The sequence below is a fragment of the Astatotilapia calliptera genome, chromosome 15 (assembly GCF_900246225.1).
Source record: "Astatotilapia calliptera chromosome 15, fAstCal1.2, whole genome shotgun sequence".
Taxonomy (NCBI): domain Eukaryota; kingdom Metazoa; phylum Chordata; class Actinopteri; order Cichliformes; family Cichlidae; genus Astatotilapia; species Astatotilapia calliptera.
This window is the reverse complement of record NC_039316.1, coordinates 8,408,808-8,430,852: the sequence shown is the minus strand read 5'-3', so window position 1 is coordinate 8,430,852 and position 22,045 is coordinate 8,408,808. Positions and strand designations below refer to the sequence as shown.

At 43.1% G+C, this 22,045-nt stretch overlaps 1 protein-coding gene across 1 annotated transcript in view; it reads right to left on the bottom strand.

Annotated features, from left to right (window-relative positions):
- Positions 1-201: 201 nt before the first annotated feature.
- rps6kc1 (ribosomal protein S6 kinase polypeptide 1) overlaps positions 202-22,045 on the bottom strand; it is a 28,194-nt gene continuing 6,350 nt past the window's right edge. Inside the window, exons 10-16 of the mRNA XM_026142278.1 lie at positions 20,328-20,375; positions 19,668-19,800; positions 12,693-14,330; positions 9,951-10,040; positions 4,370-4,452; positions 2,534-2,629; positions 202-1,751 (exon numbers count right to left, since the gene is read on the bottom strand). Of these exons, the coding sequence (XP_025998063.1) occupies positions 1,650-1,751; positions 2,534-2,629; positions 4,370-4,452; positions 9,951-10,040; positions 12,693-14,330; positions 19,668-19,800; positions 20,328-20,375 (2,190 nt within the window). The 3' untranslated portion in view covers positions 202-1,649. The remainder of the gene's footprint in view (positions 1,752-2,533; positions 2,630-4,369; positions 4,453-9,950; positions 10,041-12,692; positions 14,331-19,667; positions 19,801-20,327; positions 20,376-22,045) is intronic.

The following is a 22,045-nucleotide window of genomic DNA, read 5'->3' as shown; positions in this document are numbered from 1 at the left end:
GTGTGTGTGTTGGCATGTCTGTGTGCCGTCTCATATTGCGCTCAACATGACACTCAGCAGGCGTGACATCAGCTTTCTAGGAGTATCATGCGTCCAGCAGATAAGACAGGTTGTAGCCTCAGAACAGGAAAAAACAAATGAAATACACACACAGCTGCTTGCACTTAATGACTGTGTACACACACAAACACACCACTACTGTACATGTGCTCATCCAGGTATGTTTATTGTTTTCCAGAGTGCACTGATACGACACTGACCACAGACAAGAGCGAGCATTAGAAAAACAAAAAAAATGTCACATTTATGTTTATGTCTCATCAAAATGGTTAATAGATGGATGAATACTGCAAAAACAGAGTGCAGCATCTAACAGCTGAGTGATTATCCGAATATTGATTAGACAAATGTATTAAATGTATCGAAAATGCTCCAATAAAGCCTTGTATGATTATATCTGATACATGGCACGTGACCATAAAAATGTAAATCTGTCAACATAGGCAGCGCTAACGTATCTGTGGCAAGTTAGTAGACGTGTTGCTCAACCACAAAACGCACACAAAGAAAAAGGATTTAACTGAGCCAAAATGATTGACAGCTTGAACGTAATCACAACTTTGACACCTGGTGTCCTTTTGTTTATCAGTGGATCCTTAAAAATGTATATTTACATGATACGCATTATTTATATATTTTTTTATAGTATTAAATATCCTAATCCTACATGCACAAAATGCAGTGTTGTACAACACAGAGAGAGTTTTCTCTGATAATCATAAAAACAACCTTCTGCAAAAGGGCTGGTTTTAAATGTGTAGCTCACGCCTCACCCTTTTTCATTCTTCACTGAAAGCGTTACTGACCACACAGGGAGGAGGCTCAAGCCAACCGGCCCTTACAGAGTTACAGTCTATCAAATAATTTAATCTCATGGTAACTAAATTCTCCATATAACAGTACCACTCAACTCATATCACTTAACTATTTTGTTCATTCGCCTTGCATAGTGTCAGTCTATTTTACATTTACTGTTCTTGGGCTGGTCTTCAATAAAAGGATTTCACACATACACACACACACACACACACACGCACAAAAAAGTAGGTAATCATATATTATACAACACACAGCCTCATGTCAGCTAATCTCAGTGGGCTCCATGAGGAATGATGTAAGTGTCGTCTATGGAAACAAACCGAGCGTATTGCACATGGGTCTTTAAGAAAGCTGACTCAAGTGACTGAATAGCTTACAGTACTCAATGAGGGAACAAAAATGTCACCTCTCACTCTCAGTTAGATCATTTTGGCTTACAGCTACTATGCGCAGAGTGGAAATGCAACAGTGTTGCAGTGATCATCGCTCTGTACAAACACTTACTGCGTAAATTATTGCACCACACGTGTTAAGGGTTCCCTGCACCAAACGTTACACAGTAAATGAGATAAAGAAATGAGCACTGAGCAAACTCTCACTTGGCAAAACTCAGACATGGGGGCTGCGTGGCTGTAGTGAGAGGGAAAAAAAGGGGGTCAAAGTTCAGTTTACTGTATTTGTATTTGTGTGTTCGGTCAGAAGGAAGTTAACTGAGAACAGCCAGGTTTTTTTTGACGACAAGCGACTCTGCTTTCCACAATGGGGTGAGTCTATTTGGGCCACTCCACTGTGGCAAAAAAGGGGTGGGATTTGATATCGTCCACACCTCCCACACCTGCCCCCAGTCTCTCTGTCGGGTTGTACTGGAGCAGCTGCACAGGAGCACAAGACAGAAATTGAAGAGAAAAAAAAACATTAATGAAACTAATAATTCAAATGACACAAATAAACCATATTATTCCAAAAGCCTTTCTCAACGTCTGAGTTAAAAACAGTACATCTGACAGTTTCAAACTACCACTAGCTGTTGCCTATGAAAGTATAAGCACTGTATTGCATACGATGATACCAAAATCAAGACATCAGGCAGATCCAATAAATACGGTATACAGTCTGTATATGCTGTCACCTTGTAGGCATAGCCACACTGGCTTACTGTTAGCTTCATGCTACATTAAGCAGAGAGAAATCCAGGCTGACCACATTAATATATATCCAAAGATTACCAAATTTTGAGGATTTGCAATTAGCTCTAAGATATTAGCACAGTGCCAGCTGTGTTATTAAGGACATGTCCATCATCAGTAGTGCATGTTCATCTGCCATAATCTGACTGACAAATGCATACTGTATATTCCTTATCATTTAATGACGTTAAAGTGAAGCTTGGCTTTTTTAAAAATATATTTGAAGATTTCACTGTTGTGTCATTGCACTTCTCAGAGATTACTAACATGTCTGGTGGAAAACATCAGTGAATGTCAACCCATTTCTTCCACTGTATTTGTTGCATACTAACCACTAGCACTACTATAAGAAATTATTAGTTGTTCTTCCTTTGTTCCTGGGAAAGCCCTACTCAATATCTGTTTAGGAGGGAAACCTAATTCTGTGTACAGCATTTAAGTTAGTAGTAATCACACTAGACTCTCACCTGCTCTAGCAGAGATCTGGCCTCATCCGAAACAGACTCGGGGATGTTGAGCGCTGTGTGACGACCGATTCCTGCTGGATGGCAGCGCAGCAGAGACTGTGCAGAGGGAAGGAGGAGTGGAAAGAAGAGAGGTAGATAACCATCATGTAAACACACAGAATATACAGACACCCGCAGAGCACAAGTCAATGTTAAAGCACCAGGACTGGACAAATAGGGAGGAGATCAGAGAGCGAGAGCACCTGAAACAACACTGATCACACCAACTGCAACAAGCTAATGATTTCAGCACTGTTGCTCTTTCTTGGAGCCGTCCCTCTGTGTGTGTCACATGAAGTGAAAATCACAGGAAAAAGAAAGAATGACAAAAACATTATTGTGTTTGGTTCGTTTGTTCTTCGCTTACACAGAGAAAGCTTCCTGGAAGGGACAGCAGCTCATCACCGGTAAATGCGAAACGTTTTTTTATATTTTGAGAGGTAAAACCTGATCAGGTCAAATTATCAGTTCACTCAGAGGAAAATAAAGCAAACCTAATCCTGCAAGTGAGAAAAAGTAAGCAGTAAGACCTCCAAATGCTTTCCTAACCACAGTATATAGCCCAATTGTTGAAATAATTGACAATAATGAGTGTAATTGCCGCTTGTTGTAAAAGCACTTTTCTCAGTGCATCTTCACTGACAGGCTGGAAATGCTAGAGCAAAATGTGTGCACCAAGCAAAAGCCTTAAACTGTGTGTGTTTGTATGGGGGGGGGGGGGGGGGGGGGGGGGGCCCTGTGTGTTTTTTCCATCAGTTAGGTCGGTTGGCTCTCTCTCTCTCTCCTGATACGTGCTGCAGGAGTTCTGGCTGCGTTCCTAGCCGCAGTCAAGACTGCTCCAGGCAAGATCTTATCCTGCAAGGATCAAGAGACACTATGTGTGCCTGTGTGAGTGTATCCTTGCCAGGACTGTACCAAGACATAATCATCAAAGGAGACATCTGTGTCACTCAGTTTGCTTTTTGTTTATTTATTTGTTTTGGGATTTTTTTTCTTTTTTTTACCCAGGTAAGTAGTTGTTTATTGTTCCAACACAATGGCCCTAACCTAACACCCCGACTCATGTCTGAGCCACTGAAAAGAAGCGCTGATGGCTGATATGAAAATGTGCCCACTGGCAATCAGTTAGAATTTATTGAAATTTAATAGACAATGAAAAATTGAAGGGACGCTCTGCACCTGCACTGGCCGTTTGTGCTTGCATCCGTGTGTGAATTTGTCCTTCAAGAGAGCAGCAAGTTATAATTAGCATGCGTTTGTGTACATGCATAACAGCTATAAATGTATCCGTTATCTTCAAAACAAAAGGCTCTGAGATTCTCCCCTTTCTCCCAAGCTGGTCTTAAAAGATGGTCCCCTCTGATCCTGGACCAGCCGAGCTGCAGCACCTTGAGAGCTGCCCTGGTCTTCACCTTCCACGGCGATCTAAGGTCGGTGTGCTCCAAGCCCAGCGCTGCTCTAGGAGCCAGCAAAGAGGCCCGGTGAGAGCTGACCCCATGGCCCAGCAGATGGAGCTCAGGCTGGGGGAGAAAGTCACACCGACACCCCTGGCACTCCCTGAGAACCAGAGTAAGAGACTGCAGCCAAGACGCACCTCGCACAAACACGCACACACCAAAACAACAACCTCCACCTACTCAAACACATACAGACACGCGCGCAGAATCACACACAACCTGGCACGACCATAAAGAGTGTGAGAGAGTTGAAAGCCAAGACACCTACAGACATCCCACAACACCTTCGCAACAAAGATAAAAAAACAAAACAAAACAGTTTTTGTACTTTTTGACTCACCATGCCTGTCAGGAGTTCAAACAGGATGGCGCCCAAACTCCACCAATCACACGATGCCGTCTCCTCACCAATACCTCCCACCTCTGAAGCGAGAGCGAGAGGAGAGAGACAGAAATGATCAATAAATTAAAAAGCAGAGAAATCATCTGTGTGTGGGAGAGGAACCCAGGTAGCAATAATAAACTAGTGACAAATGTGAAGTCGGGATATGATCAACCATACAGACGTGGAGTCGTTGATCTTAAGCCTACGATAAACTTTAAGGATCTTGCTTTTGTGCCACCGTTTCAGAGTAACAACTTGGATTAATATTTTGCTGAATTGTTGCAATCAATTCGAAATGAGCACAAAAACGTGGCCACACTCACACACAAAGTGTGTGTCTCATAAAAGGGTGATTTGCATAATAAAAAGCAGTTAAATTGAGGAAACCGTCTGTGCTGCAACTTCACGCCATCTGCATGACCTGACCTCAAACATAAACACACACACTCATGCAACACACAGACACTCAGGCAGCACATACACACACACAAATCAAGAAAGATAAAGCAGGAACACTTGAGGAAAAAAAAAAAAAAAAAAAAAAAAAAGAGTAAAATATGTTGTTCATTTTTCTTTACTCCCACATTTTCTTTTAGTTGAGCTCAGGGCTAAAACTAATGACATCAGCTTGTTTGAAGAAAAAAAAATCTTCATTCAAGTATTTTTTTGCTCCGTATAGTGTCAGAAACTAGTTTCCTATTTTACTTACATCCCAAAATTATGTATTTTGTTCAAAAACCTGACAGAAATAACTGATCTACAACCCATCTGGCAGGCTCCGCAGCACAAGTCTAACTAAGACACAGAGAACAAGAGTGACACTTGTTTGCAAAAGTCAAGCGTGTACGGCAGCTCCATCGGGTACCAGATGGCCTCTTGTGCCGCTTAGTGTCCCTCTCCTCTCCTGTCCAGAGGGAGGGGGTCTGGTCGCCCACTGGGCCGGGACCCAGGGTCATGGTTGTGTGCGCCCAGGGACCTGGCTCCTCAGCTGGAGGAGGATATTAGACAAAGACCCCTCGTCTCCTGGAGGCTGCTGAGAACTCCAGGGGACTGTGCAGCTCTCTTGCAGCCAAGGTTAGAGAGGGCTATGATACGACTTGCATGTTTCATATACTCACAAACACACACACGCGCGCGCGCACGGCCAACTGAGCAACCAGTCTTCAGGGCTCCCCAGGACTACTGTTTTGACAGCCAAGGAGAGAAGATCGTCATTGAATGGACCAGTGATACCTGTGTAGTTATAAGCTGGAGGGAAAATACTGGACACACACACACACACACACACACACACACGCGAACGTCTCAGAGCAAGGTCGATGTCATCACAATGGATTAATGTCTAAGGAGCTGCAGGGAGAGTACAGTGGAGCTGGCTACACTTACCGCTCTGTCAGAGCGAGGCAGGAGAAAGGGAGATGCAGAAAGAGAGGAGAGGATGGGCGAATTAACTGCATCCACAGGCCATGGGTCGTGCAAAGCCCAGTGTTACGGTGTGCTACACGATATGCACATTTTCCACACTGAGCATACTTAAACTAACTTTGCATTGTATTTCTTCAACAGCTCAAAGAAGAAGAAGAAAAAAAAAAAAACACACGAGAATTCTAAGACAACAAAGGGATACAGACAAGTTCAGCTCCAACGCGACAACAATACAGTGTGTTCACCTCATGGCCTCTTCTTCCCTTTCCCCTCAACAATGAAGTTCCCTCCTACTTTGTATCTTAATCACACTTCATCTCCTCCCTCCTGGGGGCCATAAGGAACTTTCTCTCTTCTCCTCTCGGTCTGACTTCCCTAAAAACTTAACCGACAGTCATTACCAAAAGAGGAAGTCAAGTATATGCAGGTAGGAAGTAAGGAAGGATTGATGTTTGCTGTTCCAAGGCAAGGCGAGCACTGTGTGTAAAGGATCTCTCGACAATTTAAAACAAAGAGATTTACACAAGACATGCAAGGTATAAATACATTTGTATAAAAAGATTCCATTATAAAAACGATACGACGAAACCACAAAGAGACTGTGAATAAACTTCAAGTTTATGGGAAAAACTAAAGAAAAGAAAAGGCCAAGACCCTACACCGTGCATGAATGGAATCTCTGGATTAAGAAGGAACTTTAGATCAACACGAACATCTACAAATATACACACACTTGTGAACTTTTGACCAGTGTCCAGTTTTGCCTGCAATCTCAATGATAAACTAATTGAAAACTCCTAATCACGTGTAAGTTGGGCCAAGCAGATAAAATCCTTTAACTAATCTGACTAACAAGCAAACAAATCTTAGGATGTCTTTCTGGGAGTTCCTTTCTCAAGGTATCAACGCACAAAAAGATCTACTAACGTTTGCAACTACCATTAATACATTTAACATTGGGGAAAAAAGGATATCTTATTTTTTGCACTTGATAATGAAATGAACTGACTGCGCCATTTAGTAAATCTGACCCTTAATTTTATGATGACACGGGTCCAAAGCCCCGACCAACATTTGGAACCAGTAGCTGTGAAGTCCAAACAACTTTGAATTGATTTGTAGTGAAGGTTTCTTCTAATTAGACAAGATATACTCAAATGTTGCCAGTAAAATGACCCCATATCACAACAAAGACACCAGATCACCTCCACTCTAGGGGGCAGGGGGTGAATTTCTTTTTCCATCTGCATGTACATGTATAGCCTCTCAGCCTGGGGAAACATTAGCAGCTGAATTATTTGACATACATAAAAAAATGTGAGCAATGACAGTGTCACTCAGAATCTGGTCTTTCATCTGACTTGTTAGAGTGACATACCAAGATAAGGTAAATCATGATATAATCTAGAGGTGACTGGTCGATAAATTTGCAGTTGCCTTAATGTAGCTCAGAGTTCATGTCCACATCAAGATTCCTGGCATATTTACAAGCAGAGTAAACACACTGAAATAGTAAAGCAGAAGTACTTTAAGGCTTCAGGGTACATGTTCTTCTTTGTATAACCTTTCAAAAAATAATGAGATGATGGCTCTGTGTCAAAAGGAGAACTAAACTGTAACTTCAATCAGATCAGGCGTGGCTGAGCAGGTAAAAGGACTTAAAAAAACAAAACAAAACAAAAACAATAAAACAAACAGTGGTTATGATGATCGTGTCCTGAGGAACTGCCTTGTCACCTCAGAGAGGAAGAATATTTAATTTCCCTTTTCTTAGAAATCGAAGACAATCGGTTTTGGCTGTGCTTCCTTCTCAGCAGAACAATAAACAATTCCCATTTCTGCTCAAATCAGGTCGTGTTCGCGCAAAGGCGTTTTTTTTTTTCTTACCAGGAACAAAACATTAGCCATCTGATGTTTATTAGTAAAGAAAAAAATGGTGAGAAAATAAATAAGCAGAAGTGCTGGACAAACGGATTAATGCCCTGCTGCCGATGCATTTTCCAAGAACACTCCTGTGTTTTTTTGGGTGTGAATATGTGTTATTTAAAAACATGTTTCTCTCCTTCTGACACACACACACACACAGTCACAGCAGGCCCCCTGCTAGCTTTCTGGCAAACATTCATAAATCTGTCATCAGGAATGAAGCCATTGCATGAGTTGACCCTGTCTGGATAAACAGCAATGCATAACAAGGGCAGGACGGACACACACACACACACACACACACACACACACACACACACACACACACACACACACACACACACACACACACACACACACACACACACACACACACACCTAAAGACATATGCATGTCCATGATGTAGAAGTCTTCTGGTGTGACATAAATAAATAAACAAAGTGTGTGACAGCTTCTACATTTTAATGTGTCTTTATGGATGAATTTTAAATAAAGATGAGGCAGAACGAGACGCTAGAAAGAGAGAGAAAGTTGCCAGCGTTTGAGTAGGACAGTCGATATATGTCGAAGCAGTCTTTTCATTTAACAGCAGCGTAACACACCCCCTGTTGGCAGCTAAAATGCATTACATCCTTAAATTCACATGGGATCAACTTGTTTGACTAACTAGACCTTTCACACTTAGGCCGAGGTGGGTTCAGTTTCAGCTCAGTTCACAGGTCATCTGCCTTTTATCACAGAACCACATTTTCTTCCCGGTCACATATTGTCATAAAATGTTTTTGATGCTACGGCATGAATTATACTAATGTGAGCCAAACACATTATTTTTTCAGGAGGAACTGCAGATGGCTTAGATGAAGTAAAGGTGTCATTATGTTGCTGTCTCCTGCGCCTCTTACCATTGAAACACGCTGTCAAGGATGACTTCCATTGAACTAAAAACTGTAAATTTTGGTTTAACTGAAACATTTTGATATCATTTTAAATGAAATATATTTATGGGTACCAAATATGTACCAAAAATACATGAGGATAGAACTTAAAAAGCTTGCATAAAATACAATGCATTAAAAAAATCTTTTAATGAGGCTATATTTACTGGATAAGCATCATCCGCATATTACAGTTTACTCATCAACCACGCATTTGAGACTAGTGTAAAAATTACCACTGCTTACAATAACTGAAGAAAAATAAACAAGTGGGATGTCTTTGCTCACCATTTAAGAGTTTAAGCTAGCTTCCACATCACTCACAACACATGTCTCAAAATGTATGCACTTCTATTAGTAAGCTGTTAAACAAGCTGCTGCCAAGGGAATAAAAATGAACACTTTGGATATTAAAGAGAGCATTTGTTCCTTTCAGATTTATTACAAAAGTGAGACACTGTACGTTCTAGACAAAAGGAGGATTTAAATCTGAAGTGACCTTCCTGACTTGAGCGAGAGGATGAATATGAAAGAATAGCTAAATATAAGTGTGTGGGAGAGTGAATGGGTGTGAGGGTCATTGTGAGTGTCTCAGAATGCATCCAGTGTTTTCAACTAGCCGCTAAAACATTTTGAGAAGATTAAACACATCACGCACACTCTGCCTGACAGCCTTAGTGTGAAGCCACCTGCTTAAAGGACCAATACATTAGACCGCACACATACATGTACAAATGCCCAACCACGCATGCTGAAGGGCTAAGTAGGGACTCGGTGCTGTAGTCTAGCACCAGTTTGTTTTAGGCAGCTTTTAAACAGCATGCCAGAGCTGCCACAAGCAGGCCCGCCGTGCTACCAGTTGACTGCTGCACAACAGCGCACTCTACAGGACATCAGAACAACTACAACGAGATTCAGCAACTCACATTTGTGGAGGAAGAGTTAAAAATGAATGGCGTTTCTTATTTATTCTTAATATACTGACCAATTAGACAGGTAAATAAAATGAATAAGAAGTATTTTAACCCCATGAAAGATTTATGTACATTTATTTTATTTTGTTAGTTTTTCAATACTTCATATTTCATTAGTTTATATAAAAAGGAGCTTTTTTTGCAAGCTCCTTTGAGTATTATGGTGGTGGGAATTATCAAAAGTCAGCATATAATTAACTGCAAATATACCCACTAACTGATAAAATGAAAGAAATCAATAGAAAAATGTACTGAAACCTTTGCATATGTCTCACCTGGCGCACAGTACATATTGGCAATGGCCTGTTTGTCACAGGATTCCTCCACATCACTCCAGCTGCAGAAGTAGGTAAGCTGAACGTGACCTAAGATGAGAAGAAAAGACAGAAAGCGTTCAGCTTGGAGTCTGTTAAACATAAATCTGTTGCTCTGCCTCTCATCAAACCCACACGTCTAGTGTCACCCAGACACTCAACTTTTCAAACTGTTCACCCCACCTTTAAAGCACTTCCTTCCTCCATTCCTTTCTGCCGCTCTACATCCCTCTGAACTTTTCAAGCACACAGCCCCAGCGATTACTCCTGTTTAGCGGGTACCCGTTAACGCTATCATTAGAACTAATGGTGTCATTAGGTAGCCATGGCCATTAGCCTGGGCTAGCCAGACTGATGCACCACACTAGGCCGTTGATGGGCCCTTTAGAACAATAATTACCACCAGGGAGACGAAAACAGCCACTCAGCTAATTAGATGCTTGTTGATAACGAGGTGGAGAGAGATGATTGTAGGACGACAAAAGAAGAAGTTGAGGGGGAATCTGTGACCTCATGGTAAAACAACGCTTTCACTTCTCAGAGAGCCTTCATTCTGCTAAACAGATTAGATCACGGCTGACTGATGAAGGCTGTGGACTGTATCTTTACAATGCAAGTTATCCAGTTTGGGGAGGGGAAAAAAGGGCAAATTAAACATGACAACTGTTATATACAGTAGCTGCTTCATGGTGATTTATTTATCTCTTTTTAAACCTGGTTTTGTCCAGCTTCTGGTAAATTTAATCAAGATTAGATTAATCAAGTGCGCATTTAATTTTCATATTGACTGTTAGAGGTTTAAATTGCTTCCCTGGTTTCTTGTTTTAGTGCATTTTATCGTTTCATGTAGGGCTGTGCGATATGACTAAAATCTCATATCCCGATATAAAACATCTATCGTCCCGATAACGATAAAAATCACATTTTCTGTAAATTCTGTGAATCTCGGGTAGCTGAAGTGTTTCCAGCTGGGCGTCGTGTACCTGGAGTCGACTGTTTCAAATGATGCAAGAAACTACACATTTTTAGACATAGGTTGTAACGGCCGCTGTTTTCTTTGTGAGTATTTATTACACGCCGTGCTGCGGGGAAAAGCCTGTTCTAACGTTTGAGTCTAAGGTTTATTTTTTAGCACCTGACGGCTCTTTTTTTTGCTTCTCATCCGTAAATACTCTGCATACTTTTTCACGTGATTTCGTTTATTTTGAAAAGTCTCAACAGGATCTTGAGCTTTATTGTGAAGGATTTATGTGGAAACTAAACAAGCGGACATGCCATGGTTTTACCATCGTTGTTGCTAACGACAATGCATAAAAACAGGCGCTTGTCCGTCAGTAGTGTGGTTATATTAAATATAAGAGAAAGAGAGAACTTTAAGAAATTAATATAGCCACTACAGTAGGGCTGCTCGATTATAGCAAAAATGATAATCACGATTATTTTCACTGAAATTGAGATCTCGATTATTTGACGATATTTATTTAACAATAACAATGTATTGAATAATGACTTTAAAGATTGTCAAAAAATAATATAAAATAGTGTGCAAATACTGATAACAGTGCAAATGTTTGCAATATAAAAAATAAATGAAAAATGTAAACATCTATGTTTAGTAAACTTTGCATTGTTGGTCTGTGGTGCAGCTACGACACCGTAGCAAAGTTTACACACTATGTCTACTTGATCCACGTCTGACTCCGCAAACCCATAATGTTTCCACACCACTTTAGTTTTTTTTTACCTCTCTTTTCAACCAACGGCAGTCACTCTCCTCTCCAAATAACTTCTGCTTAGCTTTCCGAGCTTCCCTCGGGTCCTCTTAATCAGCGGTACCCAACCTTTTTTGCGCCACGGACCGGTTTATGCCCGACAATATTTTCACGGACCGCCTTTAAGGTGTCGCGGATAAATACAACAAAATAAAACTAGTACCGGTACCGAAAAAAAGAAGATTTATTCATAACACACGTGAAAAGACCCAGGGAAACCGAGTTAACGATAAAAGCGATAACAAAATAACGCTGAAAACTGATAAAAACCCTGAAAACTATACATTTCACACTTGAGCCTCAACTCTCGCGGCCCGGTATCAAACGAATCACGGACCGGTACCGGTCCGAGGCCCGGGGGTTGGGGACCGCTGCTCTTAATTATTGTGACACGTGTTCGAAATGCAGAGAGGTGCGCTCGATTTTCCACACGGAGCAGCGCGAGAGTAAAGCACGAGGGAGGGGCTAATAATCGGCTCAGTCATTTTTAATGATCGTTGAAAGCCCAGATCGTAATCGAGATTAAAATTCGATTAATTGAGCAGCCCTACACTACAGTGACCATCAAAACGATGAAAAATATTGCCGTAAACTGTTTATTTTGCGACACCACATATCGAACAGCCCTAGTTTCATGTGTAAAAGTCCTTAACATACATGTTACCCATGTACCCAGTAATCCACCAAGAAGTGACGGGAATGATGACTTGGGGTAGCTATTACCAAGGTTGGAAAAGTATGGTAAACTAGACTAATTATTAACATTCTGTCATTAAACTGCATATCCTTCTTTCTTTACTTATCAAACATAACTAAATATTAATTTTGATCTTATTCCCCTTTAAGGACTGATTAAATGCCCGACAGAATAAAAACAAAACCCTTAACACAATTATAAAGGGTATGGACAAAAAAAAAAAAAAAGTCTGACCTTGGTGGTCAAGCAGGATGTTATTGGGATTTAGGTCCCGGCAGATGATCCCTTCTTGGTGTAGAGAATCCAAGGCTGTCACCATCTCTACTGCCCAGCACCGTACAAACTCCTCCGGGATACGAGCTTGGGAAGCAGCCAACGACAGCTTGTCCAGCTCGGCAAACAGCCGGGATACTTCTTTATCAAATTCGCTGCCACCTGTATTACTAATAACTCTTGATGATTCGTCATCAAGTCCTAATAAATTCTCAACCGCTCCACAGGCCTCTGTGCCATTTGTGACCGAGTCAGAGCCTGTGCTGTTTGGAACCAAGTCTGTGTTTACTCTTGCACTGGGCTCTAGTTTCTCACTATGAGAATCAGTGTCTGGAATGCCTGTGTCAAGAGGGAGGTCATTATTTTGGCGTTCAGAGTGGATAAACATTTTGTCAGAAGCCTCTTGTCCCAATGCCAGACTGTAGTCATCCAAAAGCGAGTTGAATGGAGATGGAGATGCAACACTCGTGTCACAAGTTGCAGAGGCTGTACATAAAGATGAAAGGTCCTGCTCCAGTGGCTGTTCCTCCTCTTCCTCAGGCTGAGTATGAAGCTGTAAGACATCTGGCTGGATGAACTTTTGAGGAGAGGCCGTGACCTCGAGGCCCAGACACACTCCTGAAGTCTCCAATTCCTCCTGTAAAGAGTCTGCAGTCCCGCTCACTACAGGGAGGTTCACCAAAAGGTCTGGTGGATGCCCCTCATCCTCCACTACTGCTTCTTTAAATGAGATCACTGGCACTGACTCATTGGAGGCTTTATCACTACAGTCCAAACCCCAAAGATCCAACCCGGGACCTTTGACCTCCTGAGCCAGCTCTGGAAGATCTTCAGTTACACCTGAGTCCAGGTCGGACGTAGAAAAGAAAGGTACTTGTTTATGAGAGGGACGCTGCTCTCCTAGTTCAAGGCACATAACCTCGCTTGCACTGTCTTTGCTGTCAATACGAAAAAACTCCATTGGCGTGTTCTTGGACTCATCTAAAGACAGAGGCACAGCGGGGGAACGTAAAGGACTAAAGACTTCATTGTGATCCTGTCCCTCACCGCGGTTTTGATCGCTGTCTTGGGCATTACCGCTTTTATCAGACAACTCACTGAAGAAGCCAAGCTCCTGAGAACTGATTGGTGAAGAAAGGCTTTCATTGCTGAGAAGTGAGCGGCTACGTGACGATGTGGTGGTCGTTGCATTAGGTACCTCTAATGAGAGCATTTCCTGCTCGCTCTTCTCTTCCTCCTCCTGCAGTGCATCCGGTTCTACTTTCTCCTGTTCATACTCATTGCAAAGGGTCAAATAGCTGTTGGTGCACTCTTCTTCAGAAGTGGCTCCAGAGTCAGTTTGCTCCACAAGCCTGGGAGGAAGAACGCTTTTAAGAGGAGAAAAGAGGCTCTCGGGTTCCTTCTGTAGCCCAGAGACAGACTCTGAATCAGCAACAGGCACCGAACCACAGCTGGCTGAATCTACTTCCAGCTGTGGCATGGTATGTTGAGGAGAGCGCACGGCAGTTGTGTGACTTTTCTGGATGAAAGGGATGTCAAAGCTGTCCTCTGGGCTGGAGTTATGCATGTATTTTCCAATGTGAGACCACAGTTTCCCACCTGAAAAAAGCAGAGCATTAAAAAGAAAACAGTGCACAATATGGGGAGAACCAGAGGTATCAGAAGTAGAACTTAGGGAGCAGACAGAAACAAATGAGCCAATATTAGCTAGATAATCACTTTCCTGTTTTTCTTTGTGATTATTATCATGAACACATAATCTTGTTCCTAGGAAACAGTTTTCTTTATCTAAAACATTTCTGCTCCAGCGTTAACAATAACAACTTATCTTCCTGTAGACCAGAGGTCCCCAACCATTGGCCTGAGGACTGCTACCAGGCCGCAAAGACAGAAGAAAATTGCTTAAAATTGTATGTATTTTATTTTTTATCAGTTTTCCAGACATTTTTACTTTTCCAAACAATGCCACTTTCGAGTTGGACTTAACTCCTGCACTTAACTTAGTTCTGAGATTTTTTTCTGCCCCCATGCATCAGTAACTCTGAAAGCTAACCCTCACAAAAAGCTGAGGACAATGGAAAGAAAACTGTATTTAAAAGAAAATGTCAAGAATCCCATTTAAATTGCAGCTTCAGGTGCAACTTTCGCAACAGGTGATTCACACGCTCCACATCTACTCTGTATAATATTGCCCAGCTAGCTAATAAAGCCATGAAACAAGCTCTGGGCTCCCACTGATTCTGCATTATGGCGAATTGGTATTGATGTGATAATCATGTAATAATTATTGACAGTGCATAATATAAAGTGCGATAGTTATATTTGCATTACAAGCTGCCACCCTCTAGTTCATGATAAAACAGGGGCCCACTGCTCTAGAGAACACATTACAGATCGTCTATGTGGAGAGGTCAGGTGACTAAGCTAACCATAACATCAAATTTTACATTGGATGTGAAACACCTTTGATTCTACGCCTCTACACTCTTCTTCCATTCTTCACTTAAAATTTACTGGTACTTGTTAACTACTTAACAAGTACTTAGTGCGCATGCGCCAACCAGCGTGCAGCCTGTTACAGTCGCTCCTGCTTTTCTCTTAGTTTAGCTTTTTTTTTTCTACGTATTCTTTTTTTTCCTGACTTGTATTTTCCTCCGTTTTCTATCTCTTACTCAATCATGTGGATTGAGAGAGTTTTTGTTCTTCTGGTGGCCGTGGAACTGTTACTTTTATCAAGGAACGGGACCGCGGCACATCTCCTACATGCACGGACTGTTTACTCCAGAGATCAGCTGATCGCCCTGATGCCGGCCGGTTCGCTGGCCAGGCCCGCAGAAGTACCAGCTGAAATTTGGAGGAAAACACATCGGGGATGCAGAGGTCAAGGACAGAAGAGAAGAAAAAAGGTGACGGTGAGACAGCGGAGGCTCGAAGCGAGGAGGAGGTTTAAACCGTGTCTGCCGTCTATCGTGATGGGAAATGTGCGATCGTTGGCAATTAAAATCGACGAGCTCTCAGCACTGGTACGGAGTCAGAGGGAATACCGAGAGTGTAGCCTGATGTGTTTCACCGAATCATGGATGCACCAGGACATTCCCGATGAGAATGCTTCCGTGGAAGGCTTCCACACTGTTCGGGCGGACAGGGACAGCATCGCTAGCGGTAAGCGGAAAGGAGGTGGGCTTGCTGTTTTAGTTAACAATGGTGTAACCCTGCCAACATAACAATCAAAGAAAGGATTTGCTGCCCGGACACTGAACTGTGTGCTGTTGGACTCAGGCCGTATTATTTACCCAGGGAATTCTCTCACGTCATCTTGGTGGCTGTTTATGTACCCCCCTCTGCTAACCCCACAGCTGCATGTGACACTATCCACTCTGCCATAGCTCGGCTACAGACTCAGCACCCGAGTGCCTTTATTGTGATCTCGGGTGACTTCAACCATGTATCACTGGACAATACACTACCAACATTCAAACAATATGTGGACTGTCCCACCAGGGGAGAGAAAACTTTAGACTTACTGTATGCTAACGTCAAGGATGCATACAGCTCCTCCTCCCTCCCCCCACTTGGTAGGTCAGATCATAACCTGATTCACCTCACCCCCCGCTATGTGCCAATTGTGAGGAGGGAACCTGTGACCACCAGGACTGTCAGGAGGTGGTCAGAGGAGGCCTTAGCAGAACTACAGGGCTGTTTCGAGGTGACCGACTGGGAAACACTCTGTGAGCCTCACGCCGAGGACATCAATGGGCTTACTGAGTGTATCACAGACTACATAACTTTCTGCATCGACTCCATTGTTCCAGCTCAGACTGTTCATTGTTACCCAAATAACAAGCCGTGGGTGACTAAGGACATCAAAGCCCTCCTCAACAACAAGAAGAGGACTTTCAGAGGGGGCAACAAAGAGGGTCCCGGTGATGTGGAAGACATCATGCCTCGTCCCTGTACCAAAGACGCCACGTCCCAGTGGCCCCCAGGATTACAGGCCCGTGGCATTGACCTCCCACATCATGAAGACCCTGGAAAGGCTCATCCTGGACCAGCTGCGACCCATAGTAAGACTACACCTGGATCCCCTTCAGTTCGCTTATCAGCCTCGTCTCGGAACTGAGGACGCCATCATCTACCTGCTCAATCGTGTCTACACCCATCTGGACCAGCCGGCGAGCACTGTGAGGGTCATGTTTTTTGACTTTTCCAGTGCTTTCAACACCATCAGGCCGACCCTCCTGGGTGATAAGTTAGCAGCGATGCAGGTGGATGCTTCTCTGGTGTCCTGGATTGTTGATTACCTGACAGGAAGACCACAATATGTACGTCTCCCACAGTGTGTGTCTGACAAGGTGATCAGCAACACAGGGGCACCACAGGGGACTGTCCTCTCCCCCTTCCTCTTCACCCTCTACACCACAGACTTCAGCCACTGCACAGAGACATGCCATCTTCAGAAGTTTTCTGATGACTCTGCGGTGGTTGGATGCATCAGCAGGGATGATGAGACAGAGTACCGGGCTGTGGTCGACTCCTTTGTCACGTGGTGTGAGCAGAATCATCTGCAGCTCAACGTGGCAAAGACCAAGGAACTGATCGTGGACTTCAGGAAGACCAGGAAACACTTGACCCCTGTTTCAATTCAGGGGGTCAGTGTTGACATTGTGGAGGACTATAAATACCTTGGAGTACACATTGACAATAAACTGGACTGGGCTAAAAACACCACAGCACTTTACAGGAAGGGCCAGAGTCGTCTCTATTTTTTGAGGCGACTGAGGTCCTTCAACATCTGCCAGAAAATGCTGAGGATTTCCTATGAGTCTGTTGTGGCCAGTGCGATCCTCTATGCTGTTGCATGCTGGGGGAGCAGGCTGAGGGTCGCAGATGCCAACAGACTTAATAAACTAATCCGTAAGGCCAGCAATGTTGTGGGGATGGAGCTGGACTCCCTCAAGGTGGTGTCGGAGAGGCGGATGCTGTCCAAGATAAAGACAATGTTGGATAACACCTCCCACCCACTCCATGACATGCTGGTCAGTCACAGGAGCACGTTCAGTGAGAGACTGAGATTACCGAAAAGCACCACTGAACGACACAGGAAATCATTCCTGCCTGTGGCCATCTCCCTGTACAACGCATCCACTTAACACACTGTTTGCTGCTACAACTACACATGTTTCTTTTCCAACTATTTATCTATGAGTGACTTATGTATGTATGTATGTATGTATATATATGTATCTATTGTACTATTCTTAGTTAGTGTATTGTCTGTCTTGTCTTAATGTTGGTTTAAAATGGAGCACTGTAACAAAAAATAATTTCCCCCAGGGATCAATAAAGTATTCTGATTAATTAATAACTGACTTAAGTACAACAAAGTATTGGCACACAAATGAGTTTGAGAGTTTGGGGATTTCCATGCAGGTAGAAATCCCCATTTTTTTGACACCATTTTCCAGATGTGCATCTACGGAGCCCCGCAGGGGACATGGGAGAAAAAAAAATTAGTTAGAAAAAAAAAAATTAAGACGGACTTTTGCGAGATCTCGCAAAACAAACTCGGGATGTCGCAAAAGTATTGCGAGATCTCGCAAAAGTTTTAGCCGCATTCTTCGGAGGCCGCCAGCTCGAAGCCGACCGGGAGGTCGAGGCACGATGTGCCGGGAAAGCGGTGTTCCTCCCGGCTGTAGTAGGTCTCGACCTCCCGTTAGCTTCGAGCTAGTGGCCGCCAGCTCGAAGCCGACCGGGAGGTCGAGGCACGATGTGCCGGGAAAGCGGTGTTCCTCCCGGCTGTAGTAGGTCTCGACCTCCCGTTAGCTTCGAGCTAGTGGGTGTCAGATCTCCAAAAACGTCGGAGCACTTTTGCAAATATGTGATGTCTTGTAAACCGAGCAGGTATCTGACGTTTACACAACTAAATTCACGCCTCAAAATATCTTAAAAGTGTATTTTGTGACCCAGAAAGAGTAATATTACAACTAAGTAGCTGCCGCCATTGTTGGAATTCAACTTTCGCGAGAAAGTTTTGCGAGATCCCGAGTTAGTTTTGCGAGATCCCGAGTTTGTTTTGCGAGATCTCGCAAAAGTCCGTCTTAATTTTTTTTTCTCCTATGTCCCCTGCGGGGCTCCGTAGCATCTCACTTTTCTGAATCTGAAAATGCTACATCAAAAAAAAAAAAAGAAAAAAAAAGAGTGGCTACATACACACAGGCATACATACGTATCACACGCAGCTGTAGTGTAAGTAATTGGGAGCTAGCATCTGCTGTGTGCAATTAGAATGAATACGAAGTTCACAGTGATGATAATGATAGCGGGGCAGCTCGATGGCTTAGAAAGTAAAACCCATCCACATGTTGTTTTGTCCAATGTCACTCAGGTCACTGCCTCTTTCCGTCTGCCCGTCTATCCTTATTCAGCCTATCACCTACCTCCATGTTAATACTATAAAAGCAGGACTACTACGGGATTTTTTCGTGTAACAGGAGTGAGTCATAATGAGTGAAACGGTTTCTGATTGGCTTTATCAAATCCTGCTGAACATCCCATATGAAATTCAACACTGTCCACTAATATTAGCACAGGATGGTTATGGAGTACACCAGATTGAATAGGTTACAGGGCGTTAAAAAATATGGCTGCCATTCATAGTATGCACTCACCCACGCACACAGTCTACACACACATCCTAGAGTGAGTGGGATGTAAGGATGCCCAGGTGTTGGCATAGCTAATGAAGCATGGCGCCACCTGGTATTCAGAATAATGACCTGTGACACACACCCATCTCTATCAAACATCTGTCTGGAACAAGGGCACAGAGAGGGGCAGGAGACCGGAGAGTCAGGAGAAGGAGGGGAAAAGAGAGGTGGAGGTAAAGAAGACAAATGAGGGAAGATGAAACAGATGAGACTGAAATGTGTCCCTTACCTTCAGCATACTGCAGCAGAAGAAAAACTGTGTCTTCTGAGACAACAAACTTTCTCAGCTGCACCATGTGGGGCACAGAGCGAGGCATGATGTTCGTCTTCGTCCGCCCACAGTCACTGCTTTTCCTCAAACCCTGCAATAAAAAAAAAGAAAAAAAAGATGAGAGGTGAGTCATTAAAGGGAACATATGCACTGATTCAAATAACAAGCATTTAAGTAGAAGATAAGAAAAGAGTGTGCATGAATAGGAGGAAAAAAAATGTGGCAAAGGAGAAACTTCCCATTAACCAAGTGCTAGTTATGCCCTGTGGCAACCCAAAGTCACCGGATTCATCAAGCTACATACAGCACAAGAGCCACACAAATCTATCAGCGCTACATGTAAAGTTCACATCGGGTGTGAGAGTGTGTATGCATGCATGCACGTGTGCGCACGCGTGTGTGTAGTCATTTATGCCTGCGCGGTGCGTTGGCATCTGGCACACGTCTCACACCTGAGAGCAGAGGAGCTGACAGGGACAGGCCCATTAGAATCAATTACACCAGTCACACACAGGGGCTTCTGGCACACTTCACACTTACAGTCAGGACGAGGAGGATGCAGGGCAAAAAACCCACACCACAACATAACGCGCGCGCACACACACACACTAGACTTACTTTCAGGATGAAAGTCTCTTGTGTTCTCTTGTCCATGACCAGAAGAACCTGCAATAGAAGAGTACCATTAATTGCAGGACACGAAGAGACATATGCAGACTAAGATGATGTAGTGGTTATGTCCTCCAAAGCAGTTTTTTTTTTTAATGACCGGGTCAGGACACACATAAGGTTTACTAAGAGATTAATGCAGGCCCCTAAATTACACTAAATTGACACTACTATGTCAGATCCTGTTGTGCCAACCAAACAGTCTCAGTGATATTATACAGAAAAACAAGAATCAACAGAGCTTTAAAGGATATAAAAGACCTAAATATTCTTGGAAATATTCTAGCAAATCTGGCCATTCCTTGGTCCTTAAAAAAAACATTCAGAACAAAGTGAGAGTCACTTATAACTCTGTTTATATACAAGACTGAGCATCAATTTTAGAGAACATGTGCTGTCTAAAACATGTCACCACAGAGCTATGCAATTTGTCATGACAGAGGCAGTAATTACTAGCAGTGTCATCACTAAACTGTCAGATGTCAACAGAAAGGGAAAGCAAATCCTTTTTTTCCCCATTTAATTTCCCTGTTCTTTTTCACTTCCCCCCTTTTTCCTTCCTGAGATCTTCATTTTCTCCCTTCTTCCTCATTTCTCCTTTCCTCTCTGACATCTCCATCGCTCGTTTACTCCCTCCCTGTCTCAGGGGAGAGCTTGAGCATATGTGTGCGACCCAGTGTGTGTGTGTGTGTGTGTGTGTGTGTGGTGCATGTGTATGTTTTGAGAGTGCGTTCTCTCCATGTGACCCTGACTGGGACCAAACAGGTGCAGGCTAAATGGATATGAATGGAGCAGTGAGTAAACAGAGTGGCGGTGCTAGCCAGGGTGCTAATATAATTAAGAAACAAACATCAGGGAAGGGGGGAGATAGATAGGAGGGGTGGGTGAGGCGGTGCTGGTGGGGGCAGCAGGGTGAGGACCTCTCTCCATCTGTCCCCGCTGTCCCCATTTAAAGTAAAAGGAGGAAGGAGGAGGGGGTGGAAATAGATAAGAGGAAAGAAAACACCACTGCTGGATAACTTCATCTTTGATTGAGGTTTTTTTTTTTTGTTTTAACGCCTCAAAGACTTCTGACATATTGTGTATTTTGAGTGCACCTCAGTGGAGTTATACATGTTGGTATTGTGTCAACGTTTTCCTTAGGGTTTGTTGTTGTGTGTGCGTGTGTCTGAGTGAGTGTGTAGGATGAGCATCATTGATTCAGTGTTGTGTGTCGGTCTCTGAGCTGCTTGCCAAGTCATTTCATGGCTGAGTGGAGAAGTTGCTTCGCCGGCAGCTGGTTGAGAGGACCAGCAACCCAAACTGACCTTGTGGTAGTCATAACTGATGCTAAACATACACACACTCAGCCCTTACCATACATCCAGTAAATCTACTGTGTTTTATTACCCCTGATAAAAGAGATGGTCAAAGAAGTAAAGGACACACAAGGAAGAGAAATCTGGAGTTGGATAACATCCATACTCTGGGTCGAAGTCATCATTAAATTAACGAATGTCTGCTAGCCCTGAGTGTAATTATTTTGTGAGAATTCTGCTATCAAATTACATGAATGTGTATTTTAATGAAATGTGTTTTCATTAAAAAATTACTTGGTAGAAAAAAGGCAAACTGGTGATTGGGTGAATGAAACAACACTTAAATGAAGTCATACAGTCAGCTTGGAG